The 14,042-nt window shown below is 49.7% G+C and overlaps 1 protein-coding gene across 1 annotated transcript in view; it reads right to left on the bottom strand.

Annotated features, from left to right (window-relative positions):
* HK2 (hexokinase 2) overlaps positions 1–11,604 on the bottom strand; it is a 58,864-nt gene extending 47,260 nt beyond the window's left edge. Inside the window, exon 1 of the mRNA XM_012452133.3 lies at positions 11,089–11,604. Within this exon, the coding sequence (XP_012307556.1) occupies positions 11,089–11,151 (63 nt within the window). The 5' untranslated portion in view covers positions 11,152–11,604. The remainder of the gene's footprint in view (positions 1–11,088) is intronic.
* Between the last annotated feature and the right edge of the window lie 2,438 nt (positions 11,605–14,042).

Raw genomic sequence — 14,042 nt, 5'->3', positions numbered from 1 at the left:
TACTCTTGTTTGCTTTAAATCAACCACAGTCAAAACAGGGTGGTGGGATGGGCACAGTGGCTCACACCAGTAATCTCAACACTTTGGGAAGCTGAGGCGGGAGGATCACTTGAAGCCAGGAGGTCAAGGTTGTAGGGAGCCAGGATCGCACCACTGCACTCCACCCTGGGCAACAGTGAAAGACTGTCTTTTAAAAACAAACAAACCAGAGTGGTGCAGGAGATAGCACACAGCAACAAGAATGCACCGCCTACCACCACATGCAACCACATAGATGAATCTCAAAATACAGTAAAATGCTGGGTGAAAAATGCTAGACACAAAAGGCATCTTTTATATGCTATATGAGTCTATTTACATTAAGTACAAAAACAGACCTATCCTGTTAGTCAGGACAGTGATTACACTTGGTGGCGGTAGTGGGTAGGAGAACATGGGGCTGGTTCAGGTAATGATCTGTTACAGTATCTGGATGGTGGTTACCCGCTGCGTTCAGTTTCCCATGTGCAATTATCCTTTAATTTAAAAGACACTAGAAGAAAAAAAAGGCAGGTGGCACTGACTTGGCCCTAAGTTTATCCACTATATACAGTCAAGGAGCCGAAGAAGATTAAAGAGGTCAAAAGAGACCAAAGAGAGATCCAGCATTTAAATCTGGCCACACAAAGCCTTCCACTGACTGTGCTGACACATGCTTGCAACTTAATTTCAAAAGAATTTCATATTTTTGCATTATCCCTTTGCCAGTGTTTAACCATAAATCTCTGAAAAGAAAACTGAGGCTTGAAGAAGCCTCCTGAAACCACAGGCTTAGTCCCTGGAAGGCCCACAGCATCCGGTGACCAGCCGAGTGAGTGCCCTAACCTAGGGCACAGGTGTGCCCATTGGGGAAAGCCAGGCAACTGCTGTCAGTGACCTCATTAATAATAATGCCCTCACAGACTCCTCTGGGGAAGGCCAAGGCTGTACATAGTGCAGCCAGTTTATTGTATAAAGTTGCCAGGGCAGGGACAGATGTTTCTGATTAAAAAAAAAAAGATGAGCCAGGCGGGGGGAAGACACACAGCAGAACATGGATTCTGTAAGTCTCCTGTCCTCTGAAAGCCCACTGACTGAAACGGACAAATCTGCTATGCCACTTCTGCAGATGGGACAAGGAGCTTATCCTTGCTGGAGCAGCCATGCCACCTCAGGCCAATGCCAGCTCTGACGCACCACAGACTCACAAGCCCGGGACAGCAGGTAAGTGCAGAGCTGACCAGGGAGGCATATGGGCCACTCCTCCAGGATCCTGTTGCAGCTTTGTGAGTCACAGAGCTTCCTGTTCTTCCAGTTCTCACTCTCAGCTGCATCAAGTTACAGCCACACAGATCTTAGGCAGCAGCACCTGTCCGGGGTCCAGGAGATGAGCATTTGGGACACCCAGCCCTGGGTCCTCCTGTCCTCAGACATTCTGTTCTGACTATGGGGCAGCAGTGCAAAGGGAGAATATGTCCCAGATGCATGTGACCATGGCACAGTTCACCTGCCAACAGACATTGGCTGAGCACCAAGTTGAGTGTGCCAGGGCTGGGCCCTGAGGATACTGGGATAAAGGAGACACCAGCCTCTGCCAGCAAGGGGCTCAGTCTATTAGCAAGAGACAGATCGGTTAACAAGTAATTACAAGCTGACAGTAAGGGCAGACAGTGGGTAGTTTCTTTTACTGTAATAAAATATAGATTTACAATCATTTAAATCACATACATCAATGTAAATCTGAGAAGTGTTTATCTTGAAAAAGTTAGAAATTTGTACATGTTGGCCCCACTGCCCAGAATGTCCCCTCCCCTTGTCTAACAAATTCCCACTTACCCTCCATAGCCCAGCACAAATGGTCTCTCTCCAGTCTTATCGGCAGCTATCTCAATACTGGAGATATAATAGGTGCTTAAGAAACCTTTGCTGTGGGAACACCAAAGAGAAAAGTTGGAAAAGCAACTTGGTGAAAGGGAAGAGCAGACTACTCCTGACTGACCAGGTGCTCTGTGTCAGACCTTGCTCTTCAGGTCTGAGCCCACCCTGTAAGGGATCCTCACAGTAGCATGGTTTCCTCCTAGTCTACCTGGCTACCCTGCCTAGGATGCTAGGCCCCCTAGAGATCAGACTCCACCTACCCCTGGACAGCCCCAGGCCAGGGACCAGAATCTGCCACTGAGCCTCTTGCCCCACAGTGGCATCTGAACTCCCCACTCCTGTCTGCTGCCAGCAGTCCACCTGCTGGACCAAATGCCTTTGGGTCTGTCCCAGTCTGCCCCATCCACCCCAAGACACACCCACCACAGGCAAGGTACCCACACTTCCCTGCTTACCCAAGACAATCTCAGTTTACACCTGTGGTCATGGCATAACTATTGATAGTGCTTTCTTCCATTCTCAAAAGTGGCCCAATTTGGACAATTAATTAGAGCATCCCCCTAAATACAACTCACTAAGTAAATCCTGCCTTTGCTCTTGGGAAACTGACATCTAAAATGATAAGAGTTTATGCTACACAATGATGTTTTTTTTAAAAAAAAAAAAAAAAACATGATGGGGATCAAGAAACTGGGTTCCAGATCTGGGGCTTATCCTATGTGAGTAAGCTTGGGCTGGTCCCTTAGTACACATCACCTGGTTTCCTTAACTGTAAAATGAAGGGTTTGTTTGGACTACACGGTCCCAAAGTTCCCTTCCCAGATGATACCTGACTCATAACCCCATGAAACTGAAACATAATTTACCATCTCCAGTTGTCCCAGCAGCTTTGTGCTAGGGGTTGAGGGCCCTGGCTCTGGAGTCAGGTTGCCTGGGTCTGGATTCTGGCTTGCCCTGGGGTGAGGTTCTGTCCTATTCTGTGCCTGGTCTCTTCATCTGAATAATAGATAATAACAGGGCCTACCTGGAGGGCAGCTTAAGGGCAGCCTGAGTTACTACACACAGAGCTGATAAGAGGCTACAGGGCTTCACGGAGGAGGTTGAGACAGGAAAATTTGGAAGGAAGCAGGAAGAGGAAGTCCCTCAAATGGGAAAGAAGGAAAAGTGGCAGCTTCAAATGCCCTCATTTAACCCTAATTAAAGCTGTCAGATGGTTCATCTGGCCTTATTCCTTCATCAGACAATATGGAGATACCAGAAGGAAGGGATTGGGAAAAAGGTCTTTACAAACATGGACCACCTCCAGGCATCCAGGCCAGAAATAGTGGAGAGGCAGGAAAGCTGGGTGGGTGGGAGGCGAGTGGGAGATGGGTGGGCCCCAAGGGCTTCCGGGGCCAGGTTCTCAGAGCCTGACACACTCTTCTGGTTAATACTGAGATAAGATTTAACTACGGTGGGAAAGAATGTCTGGGAAATGCTTTGCAATCCATCAGCAAACAAAATGAGTGATCACCCCTAAAAGACGGCGGTACATGTTCTCACTCATAGGCGGGTGTTGAACAGTGAGAACACATGGACACAGGGAGGGGAGCACTACACACTGGGGTCTGTTGGGGGGAAATAGGTGAGGGACAGCGGGGGGTGGGGAGTTGGGGAGAGATGCACGGGGAGAAATGCCAGATATAGATGAAGGGGAGGAAGGCAGCAAATCACACTGCCACGTATGCACCTATGCAACAATCTTGCCTGTTCTTCACATGTACCCCAAAACCTAAAATGCAATTAAAAAAAAAAAGAAGAAGAAGGCGGTATTTTAGGGGAAATGAGATTCTCTGTTCACAGGAACAGGACTAACACTCCTGACTCCTGACCTGTTCAAGAGGTGGGATGGAGGGAATGGGTCCACATGCAGAATCCCCCGGGGCTTTGTCAAGAACCCACGGCACCCTGGGTTCAGCAGGAGGGGACACACTTAAGAGCCCAGGGTCTGTATATGAGGGGCAAAGAGCCGTCTGCCAAAGCCCAAGATGGCCAGGGAACCTCACCCAATCTGCCAAAAGTATGTGGGAATGGCCATTCCCTTCAGTGAAACTCCAGGGGTTGGTGAGGCCAAACCTATCATGGTGGGTCCTGTGACTCTTCAGCACAGGGCACTGCAAATGATTTCCCCTGTGGAAAGCCAGGGTCTGGGAGATATATGAGGATGGGCAAACAAGTATTTAACTAAAGGCAAACTACACAACAGAAGAAAACAAAATCCCAAGTAAGCAGCCTCAGCAACTGCCCTCTGAAGCCTCTGTTCTTCTCTGGGTTAGTTACTGGGGGAAGAGAGACTAGGTTTCTCCAGCGAAAAAAAGCTGGAAATAACACTGTGATCATTCAGCACAGCTGTGTCTCCCACAGCATCTCAAGGATGTTTCAACCTGAGATGCACCAATGTGCCAGGCACCCCAGAGACCTCGAATGGGGATGCCACCTTCCTAAAGGACCAGAAGAAAAGCAATTTAGAGGAAGAGCTTAAGGATGGATCTCCCACACCCAGGAAAGAGAAGGTTTTAGAAACCTCTACAAAGGGGTAGTGTAGGGAGGATGCATCCTTCTTCCCTGGCTTCAGGAACTTTCCATCCTTCTGCCTTCTCTGTCCTCTGATTCAATCCAACATCAGACAGAGACACAAACGGGCCCGACACCACTTACTCTAAAAGAAGCTCTTGGGAATTATCCGGGGTAAAGCAGGGCCTCTTTTTGCTCCTGTCCAGGAAGACAGTGCAGTGGGACATCTCTAAGAGTGCGTGTCTCATGTACAGATGCTCCTCAACTTACAATGAGGTTATGTCCCAATTAGTAAGTCAAAAATGCATTTCATACACCTGACCTACCACCAAACACAACATAATGCCTATTTTACAATAAAGTGTTGAATATCTCATGTAATTTACTGAATACTGTACTGAAAGTGTAAAACAGAAAGGTTATAGGAATACTGAAAGTACAGGTTCTACTGAATGCATATCACTTTTGTACCATTGTAAAGTCAAAAAATCATTATGTTGAACCATTGTTAAGTTGGGGACCATCTGTGCCAACACTTAATACATAAAGCATTGGCTATATGTCAGGCAGTTCTCAGAGCTTCACACCTGTTAACCCTCTTTCTCTCTAATTCTTACAACTATTCTATTAAAGTGTTATCCAAACAATCCTTGCATTTTGTAAGGAGAACAAACTGAGGCCTAGAGAGGTTGAATAACTGGCCCAAGCTCACACTTGCATGTTATGCAGAAAGCCAGAGTTCAACCCTAGGGAGCCTGACTCCAGCTCATCAAACAGCCTCTCCCAGTAACTGTCAGGCTGTCCCTCGGTGGATGTCACCAGCTCCTCTCTTCTGCTCCTGGGCTCAAGTGTCTTCTGAGCTCCCATTCCACCAGCTCACATGCCTGTCTTGTTGGGAAGCCTGGCTTATGCCCAACCTCTATGGAAACTCCAGCAGCACCAGGGTGAGCATCTCCCAAGGACAACTGAGTAGACTTCTCTTGCTGGCTTTCTGGAGCACTTGTATGCCCACATTTTTCTGGTTGAGAACACAGAAACAGCAACTAGCTCCCGCAAGGGACTGTGGGCATCTGCAGATTGCTGTGGAGACTTCATCTTAAGTTCATCTTTTGTAGAAGCCCATTTCCCACTATGATGTTTCCATGACATGGCACACTGTTGAGAACTCAGGGCTCTGGTCCCAACTAGGGCTACTTAGTTGCTGTATGACCATGAGCAATACACCTGAAAACTGAAGGGGGTGGGGGCATGGACCATGTTCTTCTAAAGCAGTTTCTCAATCTTGACACCGCAGACATTTTGGGCCAGGTAATTTTTTGTTATGGGGAGCTATCTTGTGCGTGGTGGGATATTCAGCAACATTCCTAGCCTCTGCTCACTAGATGTCAGTAACACACACTCACCCAAAGCTTTATGACAACCAAAAATGTCTCCAGACATTGCCAAAGTCCACTGGGGGCGGGGGGGTGGGGGGGTGGCAAAATTACCCCTAGTTGAAAACTACTGCTCAAAATGAAGAATTTTTAAAGACAGGCTTTGTCTCTGGAAATTTGAGTAAGGTGGAAATTCTTGCTCTTTCTGATAGGCTGGGATAGCCTCTCACAGGAAAAAATAAAAAGTATCTGTCCCAAAATATCAATAGTACCAAGGCTGAGAATAGTGCTTTAGAAATAAGCAGAAAGAGCCACTCCAGTGCAAGGAAGCATGATGCATGATGCACACAGTGTGATATGAAGATATGTCCAGTAAGCTGTGGGATTAATTTGCCACACCCCAACCCCCACGGCTTTCAAAAGGCAAAGACAGACAACACACAGTGTTGGAAACAAACCAAACCTCCTGACTTCAAAGCTCAAAGATGAGAATGAGGAATCTCTTATCAGGATTTGGTCTTTTAAACCGGAAGTATCTGAACAAAGGAAGACAGTTTTCTGGGGCTCCAAGGTCTTTCAGTTCATCAGATTTCCTTACTCCCACTGCCAGCTGTGGTTTGTGTTGCTCTGATTCCCCCTGGAAAAGGAACTCCAATTGCCCAAACTCCCCAGGGTACTGGAAAAGTTCAACTTTGAAAAGTGATGTTAAAAAAAAAAAAAAAAAGTTGGCTTTGGCTGAGCTCAGAGGGATGTTAATTCATTCAAAGGTACAGAAAAAAGTACTTCTTAGGGCTCTCTGAAATAGAAGTTTGGCAATATAAAACAAAGGGACTGTTAACAAAAGCTACAAAGTATTCCTACTACCATCAGTTGTCTTCTGAGCAGAGAAAGGGACAGAGTTAGAATACCAAGACGTTACAAATTGAACAAATGGAGTGAACTGAATCTGTCAATGTCAGTTTGCCCAATCAAAATTTACAAAGACAAAAATAATCTTATTAGGGTTTTAATCAGCAATTCACTTTCGGTACTCTAATCTCATATATGGAGACGAATGGCACACAGTAGGTGTCCAAATGTGCCAAGGTTCCTTGAGGCCTCTAACTCCCATCCCACCCATGGTAATTCACTCTCTTTTGACTTAGCTGGCCATAAATTATCACTTCCTGGAGCCTTATCTCTCTAGACAACTGAGAAGTGTCTGGGTTTCTGTCTTCCACATCACAGAGGGCCTGGTGCTCCTGTAGGTTCTTAAGAAAACATCAAAATTCTTGGCTTTCTTGACTCTTGGGGTCTCTGTTCAATCCTTTCGCTTCCAAAATATTCCTCTCAAGCCCAGCACTAAAGGTCACCCCTTGCTCATACAGCAAGGAGTCTACATGAGCTATGTCTATTACAGGATTCCAGTGCAAATGCCACCAGTCTGTGGCATTTTATTAAATTATTAAAACAATTTAGTCAATGGCCAGAGGAAGGAGCATATACTTCATTTTATTTCTATGGTTAACCCTGATTCTCATTCTTAAGAGACAAAATCCTGCATCTTGTATACTAATTTATCTCAGTTAATAGAATACTCTATCTCTCCACAGGCAGGACATACAGCCTTGATTGCTGAAGGACAGGAAATTCTTCTCCCTTTCTCTCTCCCTCTCAGGACCAGCCTCAGGCCATGCTTTGGATGACAGGATAGCTGAGAACTGCCCTTCCCTCTAAGTGTCCACCCACATACCATTCCTTTAGCCCAGGACTAGCCGCCCCACCCAGCTCCTCTACTTCCTGCACCCCTCACTTAGCTTCTTTCTCCAGGAAGATCTCCTCCTTCACTCTTGTACTCACTGAGCACCTCACCAGTGGCCAGGAACTGGGGCGACAAACCTAACAGTCAAGATTCTCCCTGCCTGAGAAGAATCGAGGAAGGAACCCGAACAGAAAACTACCAACTCTATCTAACATTATGGTGGAATGAAACAAATGTCATGCAAGATTCAAACACACTTATGTCAGCACGCAGGAGCAGGGGAAGGAGGCAGAAAGAAAATTAAGAGAGGAAACAGCATTTGAGCTGGAAGGGGTTAAGTGAAAAGAAGCCAAGCAGAGTTCAGGGCCACAAAAATGGCAAGGGCAAAAGGACCTAGCATGAACAGGTAGGACAGAAGAATGAAAGGATGGAGAAGAAGATGAGGCTGAGCCGGGGGGTAGAAGTGGGAAGCAATAAAGAGCTGTAGAGGGCTGCTGAAAAGATCCAGTCTGGCTCTAGAAAGAGACTAGAAATAGGAACACCCTTAGGAGTCCTCCAAAGTAACTCAGAGACTAGTTGACAAAGTTAGAGAGTTGATGAAAATGAATCCAGGACTCTCAGCCAGAATAGCCAGAGGGTACCAGTGCCACTGATCAACAGAAGAGCTAGCTCCGTCTGTGGCCATGCTGGGTGGGGGTGGTGTCAGCATCCATGAGTGTGCACAGGCATGGGCTAGGAGCCTGCTCACGTTCCCCAGAGACAGGCGAGTATGTGCTCAAGAGCATGGTGCTCTAAAGCCAACTGCATGGCTTCAATTCCCAGCTCTTACAGAAAAGCCGGTGACCTTGGGCAAGTTACCCTGGGTCTCAGTTTCTCACCAGTTAAACAGGGATGCTGATAATACTTGGTCTTTGTCTCATGGTATTGATTTGAATGTTAATAAGCTGACATACCTAAAGAGCTTAGAACAGTGCCAGGTACACAGTAGGTGCTCTGCTGTCGCTGAGTTCCAAAATGTTGCAAAAGTGAGCAAATAACTCTTATTCTCATCTCTAATGCCCCAAAACATGGTCTTGTCCATCAGGAGACAAGTGACCTCGCTGGGCAGGTGAACCCAAGCCTTCCATGTCATCAGACTACAACCCAGAACATGTAAGAGGATGTTATCACAAGGGGATTTCAGAAGGGTCCACATCAAAAGGTCTTTTCAAAAGACTAAAGTTATACTCAATACTCATTCTTCTCTCTTAATTCTTCTTTCCAATGGCAGCTCAGAAAGATGGTTCCAAGATATTCTCTGAGTCTTTCTCTGCTTTCTTTCTAACTGCCATTGGAATCAAACAGCTTGGCTCACCTAAGCTGTGAGACCCAGGTTCTGACACCTATTGAGTTAAAGGCCTGATTCAATTCTGCCCTCATTGGTAGTTTAGAAGAAATACACCTAAATGTCCTCAGGGGCACTTCTCAAACTAACAGGTAAAGAAAAGAAGCCTACAGGAATGACAGTTGCACACTGCTGTGCTTAATCATCGCAACTCCATTAAATGGACAAGCCTGCTGTTACTATTGGCATTTTACAAAAAGAAACGGGCTGTCCAAAGAGGCTCAGGGTCCCGTGGTTAATAAACCACAAGAGAGGAACTACAACTCATTTCCAGATATCCTGGCTAATTCCCGTTCCACTCTGGGAGCCGAGAGATGACCCCCATTCCAAGATAGAATGGTTTATACCAGGGCCACCAGGGCTCCAGTCCTAGTGCCCACCTCTGAAATGAGGAACAGTGAATTTATGCAAGGATTCGAATGTCCTGGGTAATACAAAAAGAACTCCCTGAGATTAATGATCCTCCACTGTGTATTTTAGCACTTGCCAAGAGATGATAGCCTTCCCCAAGAGTTCTTGGAAGTTAAGAAGTTACCAAGACCCTGCCAGCTCAAAGACACGTTTTTAAATAAACTGAATTAAGGTGCAGAGGCGGGGAATGTGAGGTTCCCGGCTGGGCCGGAGGCTCTTTCTTAGGCAAATGACCCGGCTAAGGTGAGCACTCGGCTGTCGGGAGCTGCGGAGCGCGAGGTCGGCACAGACAGGTCCAGGTCGAGGCCTAAGATAAGAAAAAGTTCGTTTTCGGAAGGACACAAATCTTAAGGAATTAGTTGGAGAATAACTGCCATTTACAAACAGTAAAACTCAAGTAAACCAACCGCCTCTGCTCGCTCCTCCAGACTGAGGCTGAGTAACTCCTGCTTTTCTTGGAGGTTCACCTGCCATCACTACATCGAGGTGCCTCCTACGCCCTCGGGACCTCCAGAATGGGAGTACGAGCAGGTTGTCGCACAGAACGATAACGTCAAGACATTTTCCAAAAAATGTGTTCCCACCAGACATTGATATTTCAAGTATGTAATTGAGCAACGCTCAGTTGCCTCAAGGCTGTAAAACAACCTCCCTCCCCCAATCCCTTCCCAACTTGTCCCCTACCTCAAATCGTAGCCCAGGCCCGGGCCAGGAGCCAATCCCCTAATCCCGGGCCTTTCAGAAACTCAATTCTGAGAGCGCCCCTAGCCCAGCCCGTCCCCGTCCCCACCCCCACACCCCGAGGCGGGGAATGTGAGGTTCCCAGCTGGGCCCTAGGCTTTCTTATGCAAATGACCCAGCCGGGGTGAGCGCTCGGCTGTAGGGAGCTGCGGAGAGCGAGGTGGGCGCAGACAGGTTGAGGCCTAAGACAAGAAAAAGGTCATTTTCGGAAGGACACAAATCTCAAGGAATCCAGGAACGCGGGGGATTGGCCCTCTCCGAGTAACTTTTGGAGCAAACCAGAAAGAAACAACCAAAGCCCTCCCCTGACTCGGAGGCAGGCCCTGGGGACACGAGGCGGGGCGGTCCCGAGGCAGATGGGGGGGCGAGAGTTAATGGGGGACACCCATCGCCAAGCCTCAGTTCGGGGCTCCACAGTTCCGGGGAGGGGGCGCGGCAGGCAGAGCTCCTCTGCCCCTTTCCTACACCTTCCCGGGTCAGCTTCTCCCCAAGCCTATCCTTGCGGGGCCGCGAGGAAAGAGGAGAGAACCGCTCGTCTCCTACACGCGGTCCGCCAGCGCTGACGGCCCCCGGCGGCTCCACGCGGCAGCGGAGCCGCCTACCGCAGCCGCGGTCCTCCCCACGTGCTCTCGCCGGAACTCGCGCTGCTGAAGGGGGCTCCCTTCCACGTGGGCGCAGCAATCCCAGACTACGTGTGGGGTGACCAGTTCCTCCAGTAACCGGGAAAAAAGGGCTGGGGGAGAGAGCGTGCCGGAGCGCTGGAGGGAGGGCGCCAGGCGGAGCGCGACCCCGGCTCCCCGCCGGCGCGCACTCGCCAGCCGTGCCTGGCGAACGTGGCTCCAGGCTCCCAGGAGCGTCCTGGCTGCCCAAACTTTTTCCGCGTCCCGGGCCCCGGGTGGGGAAGAAGCGGGTCCCCGCAGGGTCGAGGAGGACACTCCCGGAGCCCACGCCACTTTGTCCAGCCCGCCGCCCTGCCCGTGCTGACTTACCTTCTGCACTTGGTCGTGGTTGAGCTCCGTGAAGAAGTAGGCGAGCAGATGCGAGGCAATCATCCTGTCGCGGCCCGACGGCGCAGAGTCGGGAAACCGAGGCGGGGGCGCGTGCGGGGAGGCGAGCGGCGCGGTCCGGCTGCTTTGTGCCGCGGCTCGGCTGCCTGGCGGGGAGCTGGGAGTCCTGGCGGCGCACAAAAAAGGCTAACGGCGAGGGTGCGCCCGGCTGGCGGGGGGCGCGGGTCTCCGGAGACTGCGTTTTGGCGTCTCAACTGCTGGAAGGTGCCTCAGTACCCTCCTGGCAACGTGTCGGGTTGTCCCACGTCAAGGCGCTAACTTCGGCCACAGTCTCACTGAGCCTCAACTTGAGAAGAATCGCAGCCCGGCTCCACTTGGGCGATGGGACCTCTCGGCTCACACGCGCGTGGCTCCTGCCCGCGGATCTTCTTAGCTGAGTGACACGATGTTGCCCGCGGAGGCCCAGGACTCCTGCGCTGGAGTTTCGTGCAACAATGTGGCTTACTGAGGGGCTGCCGGCCCGCGGGCCTCTAGGTCCGTGATGTGCGCACGCCCATTGGCTGCGCGGGGAGGGTGTGTGCGGCGGCGGGCCGCCCGCCGCCGCGGTGCAGCCAATCAGCGCTCACGGCTCGCGGGCGCGGCCGCTCCGACACCCGAGCCGACAGCCTGGGGAGGTGCGCCGGGGGCGGGGGGCGGGGGGCGGGACGGGGCGGGGCGCCTGAGATGGGACGTGTGGTCCGTGGCGAAAGGCTGGGGCGGAAAGGCGCATGAGCCACTGCCGCGTCAGCCTCGGCTATGGGTGGGGGGAGCGTGATCGCGGACCCGGGGTGTGGGGCGACTAGAAAAACGGGTCACTGGACCAGCACACGCTCTGTGCGAAGAGACACCGTCTGGCATCTCGGGATCATGTGAGGGACTCCCGCTGCCCAGTCACACGTCTAAAGCATCCAGGTTCTTACCTATTGTAGCACAGCCGGAAAGCGAGCCGCCTTAGCTGCTGATCGCACTAGAGCAGGCAATACAAGAGTCGGCCCATCCTTCACACCACCGGTAGGATGTGGGTTTTACTAACCCCGTTTTACAGATGAGGAAACTGAGGCATACCAGGCCGTTAAGAGACTTGCCCAAGGCCTGGGCTCACACATGTAATCCCAGCACTTCGGGAGTCCAAGTTTGGAGGATTGCTTGAGACCAGGAGTTCAAGACCAGCCTGGACATTGTAGTGAGACTCTCATCTTCCCAAATAAAAATAGATAAATAAATTAGCCGGACGTGGTGGCATGTGCCTGTAGTCCCTGCTGAGGTGGAAGGATGGCTTGAGCCCAGGAGTTTGAGGCTGCAGTGAGCTATGATGGTACCACTGTACTCCAGCCTAGGTGACAGAGAGAGACCCTGTCTCAAAAAGAAAAGAGATTTGCCCGAGGTCACATAGCTAATAAGGCTGCAGACGGGGAAAAGAACCCCTGTCCCTCTACTTTAAGGCCCTATTCGCTTCCCCCATTATCCCATGCTGCCTCCTAAGAGCTGGGGAAGTAGGAGGTGGAAAAGGAACATCTCTGTAGCTCTGATAACGTGAATGAACTGGGGATGGTAAGTGTGTAATTGGATGATCTTGGATGTGGGATGGGGTGGGATGGATATGGGAGGGGACTTACCAATGCTGAGAGGAGTGGGAGCCCCAGCCCCAGCTAATACTTGACACCAAACTCTAAATTTACACACATACACAATGGAAACTGGCAAAAATGAAATACTGACTTCAATACTGATTTCAGGAAACATGAGATTGGCACTGGTGGAGAATGGCGAGCCTAAGGTTAGAAAAGGTTCAGGGAAGGAAGATGAAAGTCTGCCATGTTCTACTGAGGAGTTTTTCTCTCAAACAGTGGGATGCTGTCTGCAATGTGTATAGGCTTAAAATTCTTATTATATAAGTAATCAATGCTCATTATTGAAAAATAAGAATATATGGATACAAAGGGGGGGAAAACATCCATGATCCATCTAGCGTCTCAGCCACACCTTTTTTTTTTTTTTTTTTTCCAAAGCAGGGTCTCCATATGTTGCTGGTCTTGAACTCCTGGACTTAAGCAATCCTCCCACTTCAGCATCCCAAATAGCTGGGATTACAGATGCACTCAGCAAAACTTGAGAACTATGTACCCTTCCAAATGCACGTCCTCAACCCTCCTTGCCTGTACTCTAGACAGAATTGCGCTCAAGCTGCTTTTGTCATAGTCATCATAATGACCTACATGTTGCCAAATCTTACATCTCTTCTCTTCCCTGCCCTTGTCTTACGCCTCATCTCAGTGATGTTGAGGACAGTTAATTACATACTCCACCTGGACACACCTTCCTCACTCAGTAAGAGCACCAGTGCTCCGCTCTGCTGGTTTCCGGCTAACCTCACTCCCCAGGCTCCTCAGCCCGTTTGTTCTATTGATAAATGCTGGGATATTCCAGGGCTGCCCTCCACCCTCTTCTCTGAACTAGTTACAGTTTCTCCCTGGGGGATCCTTCCCAGCTCCATGACTGTTGATTCACCATAGCAAATCTACAGTGAGGACCTCTCCTGGAGTTGCAGGCTTATTTCTCCAGCTGCCATTTGTTATCTCCACTGGTGACGAGCATATCACACTTAACATGTTGAAAACTGAACTTGACTTTGATTCCCAAATCTTTTTCTTTCCCAGTTGTCTCAGCAAACGACATTGCCATCCACCCTAACTCATCTTCGATTCCTTCTTGCCGCTCACCTTCACAGCCAGTCAATCCATCAGCAAGCAGTTAATTCCATCTATAAAACAGACCCTGCATCTTACCACTTCTCCCCATGCCCTTGGACACCTCCTAAGTTCTTCCCCAGAACACTGCTTGGCATTCACACTGGCATGCTTTCCTCAAAAATGCAAACTCTTTCTCACCCAAGAGTC

The sequence above is a fragment of the Aotus nancymaae genome, unplaced genomic scaffold (genome assembly GCF_030222135.1).
Source record: "Aotus nancymaae isolate 86718 unplaced genomic scaffold, 86718_ANA_hifiasm-v0.15.2.pri h1tg000017l, whole genome shotgun sequence".
Taxonomy (NCBI): Eukaryota; Metazoa; Chordata; class Mammalia; order Primates; family Aotidae; genus Aotus; species Aotus nancymaae.
The sequence above is the reverse complement of the archived record's forward strand: the minus strand, read 5'-3'. Positions and strand labels throughout refer to the sequence as shown.